The sequence below is a fragment of the Copadichromis virginalis genome, linkage group LG6, assembly GCF_057382275.1.
Source record: "Copadichromis virginalis isolate Kocher_CV1m ecotype Utaka linkage group LG6, C_Virginalis_male_GT1.1, whole genome shotgun sequence".
In the NCBI taxonomy this organism is placed as follows: Eukaryota; Metazoa; Chordata; class Actinopteri; order Cichliformes; family Cichlidae; genus Copadichromis; species Copadichromis virginalis.
Window position 1 is genome coordinate 39001413 of NC_140623.1, and position 17742 is coordinate 39019154.

General features: G+C 45.5%; 1 protein-coding gene across 5 annotated transcripts in view; it reads right to left on the reverse strand.

Moving 5' to 3' along the window:
• Nucleotides 1-360: 360 nt before the first annotated feature.
• The window catches only part of LOC146708452 (axin-2-like), a 92669-nt gene continuing 75287 nt past the window's right edge, over nt 361-17742 (reverse strand). For 2 of the 5 annotated variants that reach the window (XM_085460337.1, XM_085460336.1), the window contains exons 7-16: nt 14418-15361; nt 11744-11884; nt 8968-9070; nt 7022-7162; nt 5996-6417; nt 5761-5910; nt 5441-5674; nt 5201-5305; nt 4695-4820; nt 361-2172 (exon numbers count right to left, since the gene is read on the reverse strand). In XM_085460337.1, the coding sequence (XP_085316463.1) occupies nt 2046-2172; nt 4695-4820; nt 5201-5305; nt 5441-5674; nt 5761-5910; nt 5996-6417; nt 7022-7162; nt 8968-9070; nt 11744-11884; nt 14418-15250 (2382 nt within the window). In that variant the 5' untranslated portion in view covers nt 15251-15361 and the 3' untranslated portion in view covers nt 361-2045. The other 3 variants (XM_085460339.1, XM_085460340.1, XM_085460338.1) reach the window with 3 other exon arrangements.

The following is a 17742-nucleotide window of genomic DNA, read 5'->3' on the forward strand; positions in this document are numbered from 1 at the left end:
AGAGTATTTCTAGTAGTATACTTGACTAGAAATAGTATAGTCCGCATCAGAAGCAGATGCTCTCCTGCTGTGCGCTACACGTGAGAAAGAGCAACTTGGACAATGTCCCGACCTAATTCCCTTCACACTGTCCGAGGTTCATGTGTAAAAACAGCCCCTGTTTATGCATTACCACATGTCCCAGACCGACTGTAGCACTGTAATTTTCTTTAAGTGGACAAAACACTCCAGTCAACTTGTATCATGTCTAAATAACTGTCTGAAAAATATGGCTACGCTGTGAAAATAAGTCATTTTCACAGCGCAGCAATAAAAATAAGTTATTCTGAGTCAGGAAAGAAGCAGTTCCAAGCACATCAGTTTTCATTTGAAAAATATAAAACTTTAATAAAGGCTACATCTCTCAATAATTACAATAATTATAGGTCCATGTAAATCTTTAAATGAAACTCTTTATATAATGTATAATTTACAGTTTAGATAGAATGAACCAAAACAAAAAAAAGGCTGTGGTGTAAAAACAAAACACCAAAACATGATTACAGGATATTAAAAGCATAAAAATATCTTTTCAACATAAAACCCTTCTGAAAACCAAGGGATATATATTAAAACCCTGAAACAGGGTAGCACATGGTATGGCATCCATGTAGGCACAGGTGCTGTACTCATAAAACACCAGCGATCGTGTGTTTGTACGTGTTTTGTTTGTGTATGTGTGCATCACATGTGTCGGTATCCATACTTCAGAATGCATAATTACAATGTATACAGGAGCTCTGCTATATACGGTGTTATTGTAACAACATTCAAAAGATATTGGAGCCATAATTCTTCAACGTTCACTTTTTTTTGTCTTTTTTTTGTCTTTTTTGACACGCTAGCTGAACTCCTCAAAGAAGTCGTTCTCGGTGACCCAAACTGGTTCTCGTTAGCACAAGTCATTTTGGTGTGGGGGCTGTAAACACTGCCATTATTAGGTGGTGCAACTTGTGCTCCGGGTCTCGTCTCTGTGTGTAATCTACAACGGTTTCTACCCCCCATCCCTGTGCAATGCCCGGTTTACAAACAAAGGCACAACAAAAAAGATTGAACTTTGTCGATCGAGACAAAGCGAAAAGGAGGGGGAGGGAGGGAGGCCGAGAGGACGAGGGAGAGGAAATGCTAGTGTGAAAAACTTGCTTATTATAAACTATCAGCAGCATATAAGACTGGGATTGACCATTAAAAGAGTGGAGGGAGTGCGCCTCGGACAAGACCACCGCTAAGAGACGTGGCTACAAGGCTATAAGAAGTGCTAGGCTAGCGTCACGTCCTCTGTGTAACTTAGAACACTAAACTATATCACCACAGTATTCTCCCAATATTCAAAGCAGCTTACCCATTGGCTGTAAAAAAGGGAGGGCGAGGAACACAGGTTTAAGAAGACTCGGGGGAGGGGACAACAGGGGGAAGGTCATTTTCAATAAATACTTAATAAAAACTTTCAACTCATGACAAAAAGCATCTATATATATAATACATGTATATATACATATATGCATGTATGTATATGCACACGTATGGACGTTTTTGTAACGATGTTGGAGTGTAATGTTAAGAGCAGGTCGGTGGCGCTGCGCATTCACCTCCTGCAAGTCCATCAGTCTGTCACACATCACAAGACAACAGTCATCTACATCTTCAGTGGTTATATTCAAGAAGAGGCGGGGTCTCGCGCCCGCCACTGGCCTCCGGTCATCGTCGTCATCCTTGGATTGGTCTGTCATTCCCTTGTGTTTCTAAGGCTGATTGGCTGAGAAAGTCGGGGAGGGGCAGCGCCTCCTCTGTGTTCGGCATACTTCATTGGCTCGTCTTCCTTCAATCGCTCCTCTTGTGCTGGATATATTAACTCTGTTTAGCTTAATATTAAGAAAAAGAAACAAACAAAGAAACCAAAAAAAAGGAGTCCAGAGTGTTCTTGTAAATTACAGTCTCTTGCTCAAGTGATTTAGCTTTTGGTTGGGTGGGGGGAAGGGCATTAGTTGGTTGGCACAAAGTGGCCTTTAGTCCATCCTCTCCACCTTGCCCAGGACCTTGCCCTCATACATGGGCAACACAGTGGCATCCTCCCACACCTCCTCGAACACTGCACCGCACTCAAACTCATCACTCGCCTTCTTGAAGTAGTACCTGAGAAGGGAAAAACAAAAAAGAGAGGTTTGTGATTAGAAAACGTGGAGCGTAGGTGAGAACTCAAACAAAACCTGACAGAGTGGCAGCAGGATGCATCTGATGTATTTCATCGCGTTTTAAAGCGCTTTGAGGCACCTACACGACTACTTACATATACACGCTCGCGCACAACTCCCTTTAGTCCAAATCAAACACAGACACACACACTCTGAGAGCCAGAAATGGATCCTGCTCAAAACAACTTAGTCATAGCCTTCAATGCCATCCCTGCTCACTTCAAAGGTAGAGCCTGACTCCACATCACACCGCTGCGCAAACAGAGTTGAACCCTCCGTTTACACACTCCCTGTGATAATTCAAGCTGCTAGAAAAAGCCTGTTTGTGTGCGTGTTCATCTATGTGTGCTCATCCACTTGTTCATCCTGACTGCTAGCCATTCTGCAAATGCCTTTCTGTCCTGTAAGGCCTTATTAAAGTTGAAGGGTTAATTAGACGCTGTCTTAAGCCCCCCCCCCCTAGCCTCTCTCTCTCTCTTTTTCTCTCTTCTTCAGTGCCTTTCCTCCCTCTCTGTGTCTCCATGGCTTATAATTGGGCTGGCTGTCAAATGAAGGGCATTTCTGTCACACAGGTTGACATTTCAGGTGCCCGAGAGTCTGCTTGTGACTGCAAGACTGCGCTCTGCTGTCTGCACGTAAACACACACGTACTATGTTTCCCTGTTACGCACATGCACACACACTTCGGGCAGCTTTCCGATCACCAGCCGAGAACAGAGGAAAAAAGAGGCAACAGGAAGGGAAGAAAGCAGGGGGAAGCAGAGCAGAGGCCTTCCCTGGCTCGGTGAGTGGGTGTGATGGGTTGGATGCGTGCCGAGACTGAGGGGCTTTACCCTAGAAGGGGGAGGGACGGTGGCGACTGCTCAGACGGGCTCCTGGAGGTCAAGGGGTCACCTAGCTAACCCACTCTTCTTCTTCTCTCAAGCAGAGATAACTCACAGGGTATAGCTTGGTTCCAGTGACTGTGAAGTCTCCTGGAGCTCCTAATGATTTCTCCTCTCTACTTTAAACCCAGCAAAAGATCAGCAGGAGGGGATATAATGATAAGCTTTGTAATGGAAAAATGCCTCATTTTGCCCATGTGTGCCTGTGTTCAGAATATAAAAAAGGAGAAAAAAGGGGGAAACGGCTCACTGTTTTATGAGCTCAGCTTAGAGTCATTCAAACAACACATGTACAGAGGGGCGTACAAAAATGTACACATGCAGCCCTACTTTCCATGTTGATTGTTACACACAAATAAAAGAGAGAGGGGCCCGCTTTATCACAGCTGCAAAACTTAAAACTGTACTACAGCGTGCAGAGGTGCGACAGCAGCGATAGTTTTCTTTAATCATCTGACATTTATGCACACGTTTCCTCTGTTGATTTAACTTTCTGGTTTAATTCATTGTTTCATTCCTAGCTCTCGAAGCGTGTTACCCTTTTTTTAAATTATTAATAGAAGAAAACGCTACATTTTCACTCACAAATAGTTCAAAGTCATCACTTTGTTGCAGAGAGTGAGACAGAGAGACACAGGAGTCTTTCCATTGGAACATGTTTTATGTGGCAGGATTTTTCTCTCTTCACAACATCTGGCACCAATATCGTCTGGCAGAGCTGCGGCGTACTGTTCTCAGCTGTACTGCTGCCATGTCCAAATTAACCAACTCCACACATTCTGCTGCCATTGAAGCCAGACGCTTCATCCCCACCTCCCCCCCTTTTCACTCGCTCGCTGAAGAGTTATGGGATAGCAGGGGTGCAACGACTTGTGTTTTGCAGGCCTTCTTCTTCTTCTGTCTTGCCTAACAAGCAGATGTGACTAAAACCTGATGTTGATGTCACGGGCATGCAAGGCTACATTTGTTTTCAGAGGCACTGGAACAACTTTTTTGATAAATTAAGGTTGAACTTCCTGGACTGTGGAACCCCTGATTCAGAATTTTCTTTAAAACTGTCTATTACTTTTGAAACTACCTTAAGTCTTCACTATGTGAAGGAATTTCCCCTCATCATTTCAAACAGGAGGTATTTCTCCTGCATTAACTGTCATTAGAAGAAGAAGGTGCCTCCAGCATTTGATTCTAATGCCTGATGCAATAGTGTGGAGGAGGAATTTGAGGGCCTTGCAATGGTCTTTGTGCACAAAATAAAATGGCCCAGGCTTCAAAGCCATATTTATTAAGGCTGCCTAAGCATGGAAATCAGTACCAGATGTGAGAAAAAAAATTGCTGCAGAATATCCCCTCTGCTCCCCTCCCCGATTTTTGTAAGCTTCGAATACAGCGGATCAGCCCAGTTTCTTTTCAACTATCAGGCTCCAGTATTTCACACTCCCACTTAGCAGACAAGCACATAAAAGCACAATAACAAATGCCCATCCAAACACAGATGACTAGCCCTGTCGTGACGCTAAACACATCCGAGCATGTATCTGCAAGTGTGATCTGTGCGCACTTTCCAGTGGCGCATGCTTACCGGTAGTTGCCTTTCTTGCTAAGCTGTTCCTTGAAGTGGCCCAGGGTGAGGCAGTGGGTCTTCATCATGCTGCGATAAGGAATTTCCTCTCCACAGAAAAAGTAGGTGACCACCAGCTCCTTAGACCTGAACATGCAAAATCAAAATTGTAAGATTTAAAACTTGGTTGTTTTCAGTTGGCTTTAAAAATCCACCACATTCACTGACATATATATGAAGGGGGCTGATTATTTTGAAGAACCAGGGGCTATTGGGCAATGTGGGAGAGAGGTAGAATGTCACATCTAATCCTATTTTTCTTTAAGAAAGGAGTTCAAAGACAAAGCAAAGCTGACTCTCTAAGAAGAGAGGAGAATGAAAATCTGAGGGTGAAAACTCATAAATGACAGAATTACAAAATAAGTGAGTAATGGTGTTTGGAAAACTAGAAAGTAATTGTGAAAGTAATAAAGACTGAGCTTTAGAAACAAAGGATTTAGCAAAAGTACAAATAAAAGAGCTCTTACTCGTCTGCTTGGACTCCAGGGCTGGCTAAAGAGTTGCTTCCCGTGGGGAAGACAGCTGCCGGGTGGTTCCTGTCTCTCTGAAGGTTGCTGGCTCCAGTTGAATGTCTGTGAAAATCACAAGATTAATGACAAATCAATATTCTTCGTATAAATACAAAGAAAAGAAACTGGACTTCATTTATAGAGTGTTGTGTTGTAGCAAATCAAGTGCACAACTGTTTTGTCTACAAGGTTTCCTACCTTTGTTTTGGTGGCTTGGAAACCTCTTCTAGTCTGCGACAGGCTTCTTCTAGCTGTGCCAGGGTGTTGGGAGGGGGTAGGGGTGGCATTGCTGGGTCCTGAATGAAAGGGTGGCCTGGGTGATGGCCACGGAGGTGAGCCCCGTTGCCAATGCCACCACCACCCCAAGATGAGGAGGTTCGACCAGGCAGGGTCTTGGAGTCGAGCGGGTTGGACTTCTTCAGGCCTTGAGTGCTGTTAAAACAAATAAAGGGTCAGCCTCTTGAGCTGAGAACTCAGTGCACTTTTCTAAAGATCATTTCGTGCAAACAGACACTTACCTGTGTGGCTTGTGCTTTCCCTGCCTCTCACTCTCTAGGATCCACTGCCAAACATTCTGAGAGCGGTCGGTGGCAACTAGAGGAAGGCGTGGTGAAGACACGCCCTCATCGGAGGCCTTCACTGGCCGTTTGGACAAAGTGCTGCAGCGACTGGAGGAAGAAGGCAAATTAGCATCAGAGGAAGAGCAGCTCATCACAGGAAACATTTAAGGGACAGCTTATAAGTAAAACTCACGCAGGTGTGAAGTCGGAGTAATTGGCGCCCCCTTGAGGGCAGAGGCACTGCACACGCTGAGCCGCCTCGGCCTCGATTTGCTCCTTGGTCTTTGGCCCAGCGTGGTGATGGTGAATGTAGTGGTGGTGGATGTGCTTTGTAGACTGCCTGCCTGTCATCAGCACCTTAGAAGCCCCAGGATAAGCACCAAAGAAGGGCCCGTGGCCAGATGACACCACAGCACCAGTCCGGTCTGGCGAGCGTGAGCGTGGCGAGTGGCGAACCACTCCTGGTGACTGGCAGCCAGGTGTCTTGAGGACACGTGAAAGGTGCTCGTCTAGGATAGCTTGAGGATCTTCCTCACACTGGCTCGCAGACGGGAGCAGGGGGTGTTGGAGGGAGGTGCTGCTTATAAGGTCATTGCCCTCCTCCCTTTCCTCTTCCTGGACAATGAAAAGAGAATTTTTTACAATTTAAAGCAATTGACAAAACATTCATACAGTCACATGTGGGAAATGCAGCCAGCAGAGAAATTCATGTCTCAGCTTACACCAACTTATATCTATCGTTCTCTGAAGTCAGGGAGAGCAAACGCCTGGATAACTTGATTTGAGTTTCCTTTTTGCCGTACTGTTATCTTCGCTAACAGGCTTTGGGTGCGCTTCATCTATAATGCAGAGTGTGCCTGTGCTGCACAAAGAGACTGGCACTACACATATTCAGCAAACGTGCCACTGGAGAGTAACTAAGTACTAACTATTTGAAGGAACTTCAAGTGTGTCTAGAAACATAAGTTTGAAAGTTCCTCCAGATGAAATGGGGGAGGACATGGAGGAAAAGCGAAGTAGCAACTAAACCAAGACAGACTTTAAATCCCTTGGTCTGTACCCCGTTCTTCAACATGCTCAAACTGAGGTAAAGGCTTTTGTAGTGCAGCACAGAACCACTGCCTGAGCTAACTTGGATACAAGATACAATTTCCAAATAGCAGTAAGTGGAAGTAAGTGGAAGTGTCACGACTTAGAACATTTTTGAGAGCATCCATACCTCCTGGATCTGCTGCAGCCTCTCCTCCAGTGAGCTCATAGTCTCCTGCTCTCGCTTTAGCTTCTCCAGCCGGGCGATGAGTTGGGCAGCGAAGGCCGAGGGCTCAACGGGGGTCATCTCTTTAGGCAGCCGGTGTGTCCTCTGCAGGGTACACAAGACAGAGAAGAGGACACTTTAGAGTGTGTGCTAGTGTAACGACTTAGTGTTTCTGATGGATGCAATATGGTGCATTAATCCACTGCCCTTGCCCTAATCCTATCTTGTTCCAAAAATCCTGCTACTATTCCAAAGGCCTAATCCACATGCCCTTGCCCTCGAGCTAACCTGAACCTTCTCCGCTGCCCATCCCTCCCTAGATCTTCTCATGCCCAGTGCCCTTGGCAGTGCCAGGCTGCTGGGTGAGGGGGAGAGAAGGGGGTAGCAATGGCGGGTTAGCAGTTGGTCTCGCTCGGAGGGGAGGCCCCCTGCCTGCACCCTCTGTAGCCCGACCAAGCCATCAGCTAGGCAGCCTCTGAAGTCAGCACACTTCAAAGGGCCCTTGTCAAACATCAAACGCACACTAGGGGTGGGAGGGACATGCAGCTTTAAATCTCCGAATAAAAGCCAGATATCGACAGAGAAGCGAGAGCGAGGAGAGAGGGGAAGAAAAGGGAGAGGGGACAAAATTAACAGTGAGAAAAAAGAAGAGGATTGAGACGTACATTCGTGAAGTGGCAATGGTGGCAGAGAGAGAGAGGGAGAGTGCGAGACAGAGAAGGAGGGAAAAGAGGGAGGGAGAGGATAGAGGAGTCAAATACTGGGAAGATCTGAGGGGAAGTAGTAATTTATTTCCCGGCTGCATGCAGGGCAGCTCAGAGGTACTCTAGTCACATTATCCTCCTTTTTCTTTAACTATATGCGCCGGCTTCTCTCTCTCCCTTTCTTACTTTTTTGTTATTTGGCACACTGGCTTTCTTGATTTTGACTCTTTTTTTGTTGTTCCTCTCATCTCTTTGTAAACACGATGAAGGGAAGAAGAAGAAAGGCAAGCGGAGCTGCTGGCAAAGGAGCGCCAGCCCTGCACGGGGCCCCCGCTGCCTGGGGCTGGTGCATCATGGGAGACAGAGCCATCTCCAAATCAGGAGGGAGACATTAAAGGAGTGCAAGTGGGAAAGGAAAAGAGAGAGACTGAGAGAGAAAAAAGACAGAGAGGAAGAGAGAAAAGTGGGTGTGTGTGCGTGTGTGTGTGTGTGGGGGCGGGGGGGGCATTACTGTCAAATGCATGCACACACACACGCACACACACACACGCACACACACACACACAAACACACACCTGTGTTTGGATATGAAGACAAAAGAATTGAATATTTATTTTCTTGCCTCTGCTAACCTGTGTCAATCTGTTTTGACCCAGTTCCTTAAACCTTTTCACAACTTCAGAAGGTCAAAAAAAATATATCTTGAATTCATCAGCGCACACAACCTGACCCAAATACTGATGGGACAAGATGGGAATACAGCAAAACTGGAACTGAATAGTGATGTGTCTCCTATTCATGTGCTGGAATTTAAATCGTAGTTTCAATAGCCGTACAGTTATTACTATTCCAGAAAACATACAACACTATCAGCTTTGTGACCTACAGTGACAGAGACGTGACAGCATTTACATTAACAGCCCCAGAGAAGTGACTCTAGATGTGGGAAGAAGGGGGATTTGAAACAGCAGAAGAAGAAGCAAAGTAATAGGCAAACCCTGCCGCCTTTAATGTGAAACTAGCGAGGGAACGAAATATAGTATTCTGTCACAACGCGAGCTCTGAAAATAAATACATAAATAAAGTGCAACTCCTTGAGGGGATTAGGACCCAGTTGTCTGTCAGTTGTGTAAAAGTTTGAGTTCACCAGATTACAAAAAAAGAAACACTAAGACAGGAAGCGAAACTTAAGGAAGTAGGACTTACTGGAAAGTGGGGTAGCGTAACCTGGCCATTGATCTTGACGCTGCGGTGCATCTCTCGCTGAAGCTGCTTCTTGGTACCCAGCTTGTAAGGAGGGATTCCATCTCTGTAACACAAAAAGACGGCATACATTTACATTAACTAATAAAAGACAATGAAGAACACACAAAATATCCTTATTTAGAAGTCGCTGACTACAATCATCCACCCGGTTTTGGATAGTTTGCCGATACTCATCACACATGTCACGCTACCTCTACATTAACCACTGGTGCATTAGCACTATTAGCCCGTCTTTGCGGAGGAGGGCCATTTGGCAGCAGCTCATCATGGAAGTTACTGACACCACCCAGAAATCACTCACTGGGCAAAGTACTGCTAAATCAAAAGGCCAGGGACCCCTTGAAGCCAAGACAAATAAAAAAACACATAACAAAACTCACCAGGACAATGGCAGGGATATGCAAAACATCTCACTGTAGGCTTCAAAAGAAGAGCCCCACTGATAAGATTACATTGGCTCGTGTCAGCCCTGACTGTGGTTATTCAAAAAGCAAAACAATTATCACCAAACTGAGCAACTTGTTAAGAGTCAGAAAGTACAACAGACTAAAGCAGCCTAGCAAAAACTGTGATATATTAACATGAAAATAAAGATAGAGCCAGGAATGCTAGAAGTCTCGGGACAATTAGGCATTTATTCTGGGAATCTCATTCTCCGTTTTTCATTCTGTCTGCTTTTCCAGTCAGTTGCCACTTAAGCTGGGCCAATTATCTTGGCCGTTTTGGCTGCTCAGAAGTGCCTGACCTAGCCCAAACGCTACTTTTTCTGCTGCCTCTTTGAAATCTCACACTCATGCACATATGCACCCGCTGCCATCTTCGTTTGGCAAGCGCTCTGCTGTGAGCCTCTGATCTCAGCAACATCAAAAGGCTGGTTTGTAAGATAAGGTAATGTTTGAAGTTGGTGCTGCAGCATTCCCCAGCGTCCAAGTAAATCCATAAATAAGATATAAGCAAAAAGAGAAGAAAAAAATCCCCCTCCCACCCCATCTTCCACCCCCTTCCAAATCCTTCTCTTCTTGTTCTTTATCTGGGAAATGAGATTCAAATTTGCAGTGTCTTTTAACCACTATAAAAGGACACACAATCAAATTGTTCCCTCGAATGAGAGCCGGAGAGAGACAAGAGCTCAGGACAAGAACCAGAAAGATCTCTATGTCAAAGACTTTGTAAAGAACTGTTAAAAGGAGATGACTTTGACACATATCCTTGTTCAACAATTAGACATTTTTTGCATTTCTGTGCAAGATTTTCAGTGTGACATTGTCAAGAAGAGTCAGACAGTGAAGCCAGGCTGCCGATATCACCTGTGTTCCAGCGAACTTCTTGTAAGAGGGGCCTGCTTCCAAAATCAATGCTTCACAAACTGCACCCTTGAGACTACAAGCCATCATCCCTCAAGGCGCAGGAAGAAACACAGGAAACTCTTCAAAAGTAAAACTCAACAGCCCAGAGGAACTCGTGAGCTAACAAGAACCCCCAAATTAGAGGCAAAACATCCCAAACAAAGCTCGCCAACTTCCCCCTCGCTAACTATGTTTTTAACAATCCAAACTGTCCCCACCCCAGCGAACCATGTGATGGCTGAGCGCTTTGTCCAGGTTGGAGAAGAGAAAACATACTCTTTCATGGTTTCATGGGCCCTTACTTTATGGGGATCTCCTATTCAGTTGTGCAAGTCATTTTCAAAGCAGCCAGCCACCCTCTTATCCCGCTAAGCTCCCCTCACCTAACAATAGGCTGAAAGCGATTCAGTTAAGCCCTTTATACTCCGTGCACTTTATTTTCTCACTCCCTTGCACTTCGAGCCTCACCACTCCTGCTATTGGCTCTGGAGAGTGGAGGAGAGAAGCTGTGAAGCGCTGGGAGGTGATTTTTTTTCAGGGGTGTCCCTGCCTGGCCGTGAGGGGCGGGGGGGTTCCTTATGTCTTGTCCCAAGGTCTAGAAATGAGTAACCCCTGTGAAAGCCTCGCAGACACATGATCTCAGCACGCCACAGAGGCCAGTGGCAGGAAACCGACCCACCATGTGAGTAAGCCTTCTTTCATTTGGTGCCAACATTTTTCAATGAGTTTGTCTTGAGGCCCGAATGGCCATTTCCCTCCCCCCTCTCCTTCAGCTCTTCAAAGGGAAAAAGCGATTAGATAATATAAAAAAACAAGTCTGTTGTGGCAGAAGGGTGGGTGGGATGGATACATATCAACTTTGAGGAAAATGAGGCAACACCCCCACCCACATCAAGACGTTCTCATTTTTTCCTCTCCTCTCTACAGCCTGTAACACATCAGAATAAACTTCAAAAGGTCTTCAGACATAATGACTTTCCCAGAGTTATCTCCCTGGAGGCCACAGCAACAACTGCACATTAATAGAATTACCTGGAGTCAATCATAGAGGATAATTGAAATAAATTACAGACCATTATTTTGCAACAGTGCAGTCCCCTGGCCCCAAGAAAAGCTGATTCTGTTGAAGTACAAGGCCAAATATTTTTCTTCACACCCCTACACTTTTTCCTGGAAAGTTGATGACTGAAATCTGGACCAGGCACGTTCAGATACTGGTGGAAATAAGAAAATTCCCAGACCTTTGGCCACTGTGAGTTGAAAGGAAATGAGCTTTTTGAAGCTGCTACATCTCCAGAGCCAGCTGGGTTTCAAATGAAACTGAACGGGTTTTGATTCCAATTTTTTTTTTTTTTAATGCAAACACTTACACACTGCTGTCTGTCATCGACATGGAATCATCTGTTGTGGCATCGCTGGAGATCTCGCTGTCATTGGCACTGGTGGCAGGGGCAAAAATGTAGCCAGAGTTCACAAAGTACGGGCTGGCGGGGTCTCCTCGACGGTGGGACCTGTGAATGATCCGGGAAAACATTTGCCTAGAGTTATTGTGATGTCTCTAGATATCAAATCAATACAGTTAAAAGAGGTGACACCCCTGGGGTATGGGGGTTGTGTTTATTTGCTGTTTCCTGCTGTTGTTTGTTATATCATAGTTATAAAAATGATTTGCGTCTGCTTGGACTTTGTCTTGCCGTCTTTCTCTGCAGATATCTCTGAGTCACTTTACTGAGAGTTTGGGGCCTGAGGAATGTGACAACAGTGCAATAGATGGAGCTGTAAGTCCTCTTTTTCTTGCCTCGTCTAGTATCACTCTCTCTTTCATGTTTTGCCTCCCTAAAATACAAGCATTCAGTTTTGGGGGGTGGTTATGGTTGGAGTGGGTGAAATGAGCAGCCGTGCTGTGTGTGAATGAACACCAGCGTTTCCCTTCTTTCTCTCTCCTCTGCTATCCCTCTACTCTTTCGCCATACTCCTGCTCTTTTCCACTTTGAAACTCCACTCTTGTTCCTTGGAGTGTTTTCTCCTCCATACCCTCCCTCTTTTATCTCTCTCTTTCTCTCTCTCGCTATCATCCAGTCTGGGGCCCCTCCTCTACCAACTCTCCCCTGCTTTCCTTTCTAAAGTCTCTCTCTTTCTCTGTCTTTTTACTCTCTCCTGCTGTGTTGCATTCCTGTTCCACTAGTGAAGGGGGTGGACAAGGAAGAAAGAGGGAAGAAGAGGGAGGGGGAACGAGCTTTAGAGGGGGAGTGAGAAGGAGAGAGGGAAAGGGGGAAGGAGGGCCCCTTTCTTTATGAGAATGCCTTCTGCCGGCAGTGCTGAGGAGAACCCCAGCATGACTAAAGCCGTAGGCCCCAAGCACAACCCTGACCTTTGGAAGGTCCACGCAAAGAGTCAGGTATTTAGCACAGCTGGCTCCTCACCCCCCCCCCCCCCCCCCTCTTTCTCCATCTCTTTTCTTTCTTTCATGATCCCCCCCTTCCTGTATTCCCCCTTTCCCTCCTCTTGTCTCTCCATGTCTCCCTCCAAAGCATGCTTAGTCTCTGTCAGACAGATTTTTCTGTTAAAAGAGGAGAGATAAAAGTGCTGGGCAGAAAAGAAAGAGGAAGGAAAACACTGACACACACAATCTATGGCAGAGTGGGATTGGTGGTTGAAGCTGCGGAACTGAGCTGAGGATGTTTTTGTTGTTGTGTTTCTGTATCACTTTGGAGTTTAGTGTTGGAGGTTTCTCAAAAAGAAGGGGAAAAAAGAATCTGTGCAGTGGCAAAATTAGTTCCACATGTTTGAGATGGAAATTGGTTGACCTAAAGGGATGGTGAGGGGCAGGCAGGGGGAAAGGGGGAGAGTGTGGGTGACGGAAGGGAGAAAGGGGCTCTCTCTCCCCCCTGCTTTTCTTTTAGTGAAAAACAAGAATGCAGGGGATCACACCAGGAGAGCAGGATATGCCCACATGTCAACAAAACCCGTGCTTATTGGTTCCTAACCCAACAAGGTCACTTCCAAGCAAATGAGCAACTGTGCTAAGATGTTATCTGACATCTGCTCACATGAAGGCTAAAACCCTCGAGGGAGTCCTTAGGTAGACTTATTGCACTCAATCAATTATTTTTGTACACTGTTATTAAAAAAGTTGGGCTTGAGACAATTTTTATCTCAGCTCATTAAATGTTTAGATAACTTGACAGGAAAAGTATGGATTATCTATAAATTGCACTTTTCCTACCAAACCACAAGACATTGTCAAACCTCTAAGTAATAATTGCCTCCAGATGTGAGGACAAAGTAGTTGAGTGGAAAAAATAAGTACCCTTTGATGGAGGTTCATGCATAAAATCCACTTTTTGAAAATGTTCCTGGCTTGAAAAGATTTCAGCTGTTGGACAATGTGTGGGACGAGCTCTTAAGATAAAAGCACAAATACTTTGCACAAACAGTTCTTTCATCTCTGACCAAGAGAACAATATCTCCGCTTGGCATAAGACTGACTGCACAGTTCTTTTAACTCTCTATTACCATTTCTATGTATAAATGAGATTTGTGGCAGTATACACCAGCTCTATGGGTTATGGAGCAGAACAAAGAAGGAAAAAAAAGCTGAAAAACTTTACAATAGCACATCATACTGTTTAATGTAGCTGTAACAGTCATGAGGTTTGGTGTCTAAATTCATTCCTGAACCGGAGGAAGGGTTTCAAAGCACAGGAAACTTGAGCAAGCCAGCAGAGGGCTGCCTGCAAGACACCATTTACTTAAAAGGAAGGCTCAGATGCATTGATGTTTTGTACCCACCCCGCCCCTCCACCCCTCCAACCCCTTGACTAACTGCAAGGCAGGAGGGCACAAATATACAGGCATGTTCCTCTGAGACCCTTTGATCAAGTTCCTTTACCTCTCTCGCAGGCATTTGTGAAATACCTGCCACATATTCAGTGTAGTTTAACTAATGAGGGATCATGACCACAGTAAGCAATGCTCAATAAAGCAACAAGCACTGAGAAGTAATTACACAGGCATGCACTTCTAGGTGGGCGCTGCTCTTACCTGCAACTGTTTTCCAGCACTTCAGCTGCTGTCCGGATGGTAGCGGTAGCCCTCAGGTTTTTGGCAGACAGTCCGACCACAGACCCTAACGTTTTTGCCTTCAGGTCGTTACAACTCCATTCCTCTTCTTCCATGAGAGGAGGAAGGTATCCGCACATCAGCTTGAGACTGCCAAGACCGCCGTGGTTCATGTATGCCGCGTTCTCGCAGCCGGTGCGCACGTATTCGAGGTATATGTCAGAGGTCAAAAACATCTGGTATGCATTCTCTTCCATGTTGGACTGAATTTCCGTCTGTGCTTGGTCAAACATGGACGAGTCTATTTGTTGTTTCTTAATACTATCCCTTATGAAGGCCTTGGTGGCCGGTTTCAGTTGCTTGGCGACAATGCTGTTGTTCTCGATGTACCGCTTGAAAATAACTTTGGCAACTCGCAGCGTTTTGGTATCCTTTAAGTCCATTTGCCTGAAGCCGTTGCAGGCGAACCAAAAGTCCAAAGTGTCCACGCAATTCTCCCGCTCCAAAAAGGTCTTAAAGAGGTGAGCGCCGTCTTGGTCGCCCAGGAGAAAATGCAGCGACTTTGTCCACCGGACTAGAGGCGAGTCCGGGGACGCGCTGCCCTCTGGCTCCCCGAGTCCATCCTCGTTCCTCCGCGGTGTGGAGCCGGGAGGAGCGGAGGCGGCGGGGATATCTTTAACCTTGCTCTGGGCTCTCATTTTGGCAGATCTGCTGGGGTTGTAGCATGACGCCTCTCCCTCCTCCCCCGGTACCGGAGGACGAGGAGCATCTTCTCGGAAGCTACTGCTGATGTGCTCCGTAAGCGCCCTGCTCATGGCTCCAGCTCTGGTTGCCGTGTGAGAGTGCCGTCGTGCCTCCACTGAGCTCCAGCCTAATCCTCCTCACTCTCTAAAAGCAGCAGGGGAGCTTCTCAGCTCCTCTTCACTCTGAAACACAAAGTATTGATCTAATCAAAGCCAGATCCTGCTGAACTTCAAAGAAAGACATCAAGTAAACAGTCCCTTTCAAAAAAACCTCGCCGGGTTCACAGAGAAAGGAAATATGAAAGGCTTTCTTCGTTTCATTTATCTATTTATAATCTAAATGAGAGATCAACTGCAGCCTACATTCTCAACGTGCATTGATCTGCCACATCAAAACACATTTTACAAGAATAATCATCTCACACAGCCACACTCTTCACCAAACCGTATTCTCACAACTGTGGCTTACACGTGTTTTCCTAACGAGTCCATGTCACAGGCTTCAACTCCAATTTATTCCCAATCTGTTTCGGACGACCGTACTGTACCCCTTGCCTGCATCACGCACACTCGCACTCACTTCCACACTTGTCCTCACTATCCCAGAAATGAACAGCCAAACTGCACCTGATCTGCACCACAATGACCTTAAAACGCTGTAATGTGCGAGAGGTAAAAAGCCCCGCGGGAGAATCCGGTCGCCCATGCGTAAGTGGAAGCGATCAGTCGCCTAAATATCTAGAAGGTTATTACAGCACATTAATAAAGCCACAGAACCGGTAACGTGTTTAAACTACCAACACGAAAAGAAACACTTAATATTAGGAGGGGGAAAAACAAAATAAAAAAACTGATCCCGTGCCAGAGATTTTAATCGGAGCCTGAGCGTAAAAATGCAGACTACTAAAGCACTGCCACCATAAATGACAAACTTCTAAAAGGCTGTTGCAAGTGCTACACAATCATTTACAGTCTTAACAGCCAGTGTATACACCACGGTGAAACCGACACTAAAATCCAATGGATGAATTAACGAGCGTAAAATAACATACCATCGCAGACAGATCCAAACACAGTGAAACCCGTTAAAAAGTTAAACTGTTACTCCATTTTTTAGTTGAGACGAATACACTCCAAAAACTCCCCGAACAGTAATCCAGCACAATAGAGATAAAACGTCGTGCTATTTCAAGTCATGCCACATGTGTCCGCAAAACAAGCGCCGTAGTTTAATGTACCCTGTCCCATTCAACAACTGACCTCAGAGTAGGCAGGCTCAGTCCCTATGTAGATCACTGGGGGTGTCAAAATCTGGAGGTTGAGGGGAGGGGGGCTCCGACTGACGAATGCATCCCACTTTCTCTCCCCAGTCAGAAGACGCACCATCCGACAAATATTCGGTTTTTATCTGGGCTACACATTCATACGCGCGCGCGCACACATAAGCTTCTTATCTATCTCACCGTATTTCTCGCCCACAAACAAGAAACATAGCCCGCATTTCTCAACTTCAAAGCTCAGCAGCAGCACATCAAAGCGGCCAAGAGAGGGGGCCTGTGGAACAGCTTTCCTACAACTTACCATCCATGTACCCGAGTAGCCTCTTCGATTAGAAAACGTGAAAGTAAAGTAGTCCCAACAACAGGCTGCGCATATATACAACCAGCCCCGGCTCTGCTCCTTGTACCGTCACATCGGACAGTTTTTTTTACCCTTAAATGCGAATAAAGGAGAAGAGCTTTTCTCTCTCTACTTTTCTCCCCAGGTAGTGTTTCAAGAAATCATGGCAGGCGGTAGAAATCCTCCGGGCTGTTTCTACACCAACTGGGCTAAAGGTTTAACTGTGGACTTCAAAGTAATGAACCGCTGGCCTGGTCCCGGAAGATACATAAAAACCCAGCGCTCCGGCTTCGCAATATTCAACAAAATAAAAAAAATAAAAGCGAGTAGGAAGACGGATAGTTAAGTGGGATTGTCTGATAATTTTATCGTGTATTTTGTTCTGCTGCTCTTAATCAGCAGACTTTAGCGTTTCGACGTTTATTAAGGTTTATTAAACTTTTCTAGACGGGGACGGGATTTAGTTGTGTGCCAGGACCTTATCAAAGACAAGCAATCTCGAGCCAACTCCCCGAGGCTTTGGAGCTTGAAGTAAGTGATCTGCCGCGCCAATGGCGTTACTCTCACAGTCTGTCTGTTACTACACAAAGTTTCAACAGAAACACAAAGCAAACAAAAGCGATACTTTTGTTGTATGTGGCTCCTTGGAGTGACAGCAGTAGCAGAAGCCATTATAATGAATACTTTTCTGTGCATACTGCTGCAGCCTTTATGTATCACCTGTTGTACAGCAGGATATTTCTTAATTATTCCACCAGTTTGTGGCACTATTATACTCCCAGTTTTTCCCATATTCCGTCTAAATGACAGATTCCCCAGAGTACAGGGAATGACAGTAAATAAGTTATGCTTAAATATGACTTCAAACAATGTCCACGATGATTTAAAACTTATTCTTTTGGGTTATAGCACTGCTTTGATAATCCCATGGAGTGTAACTGTCA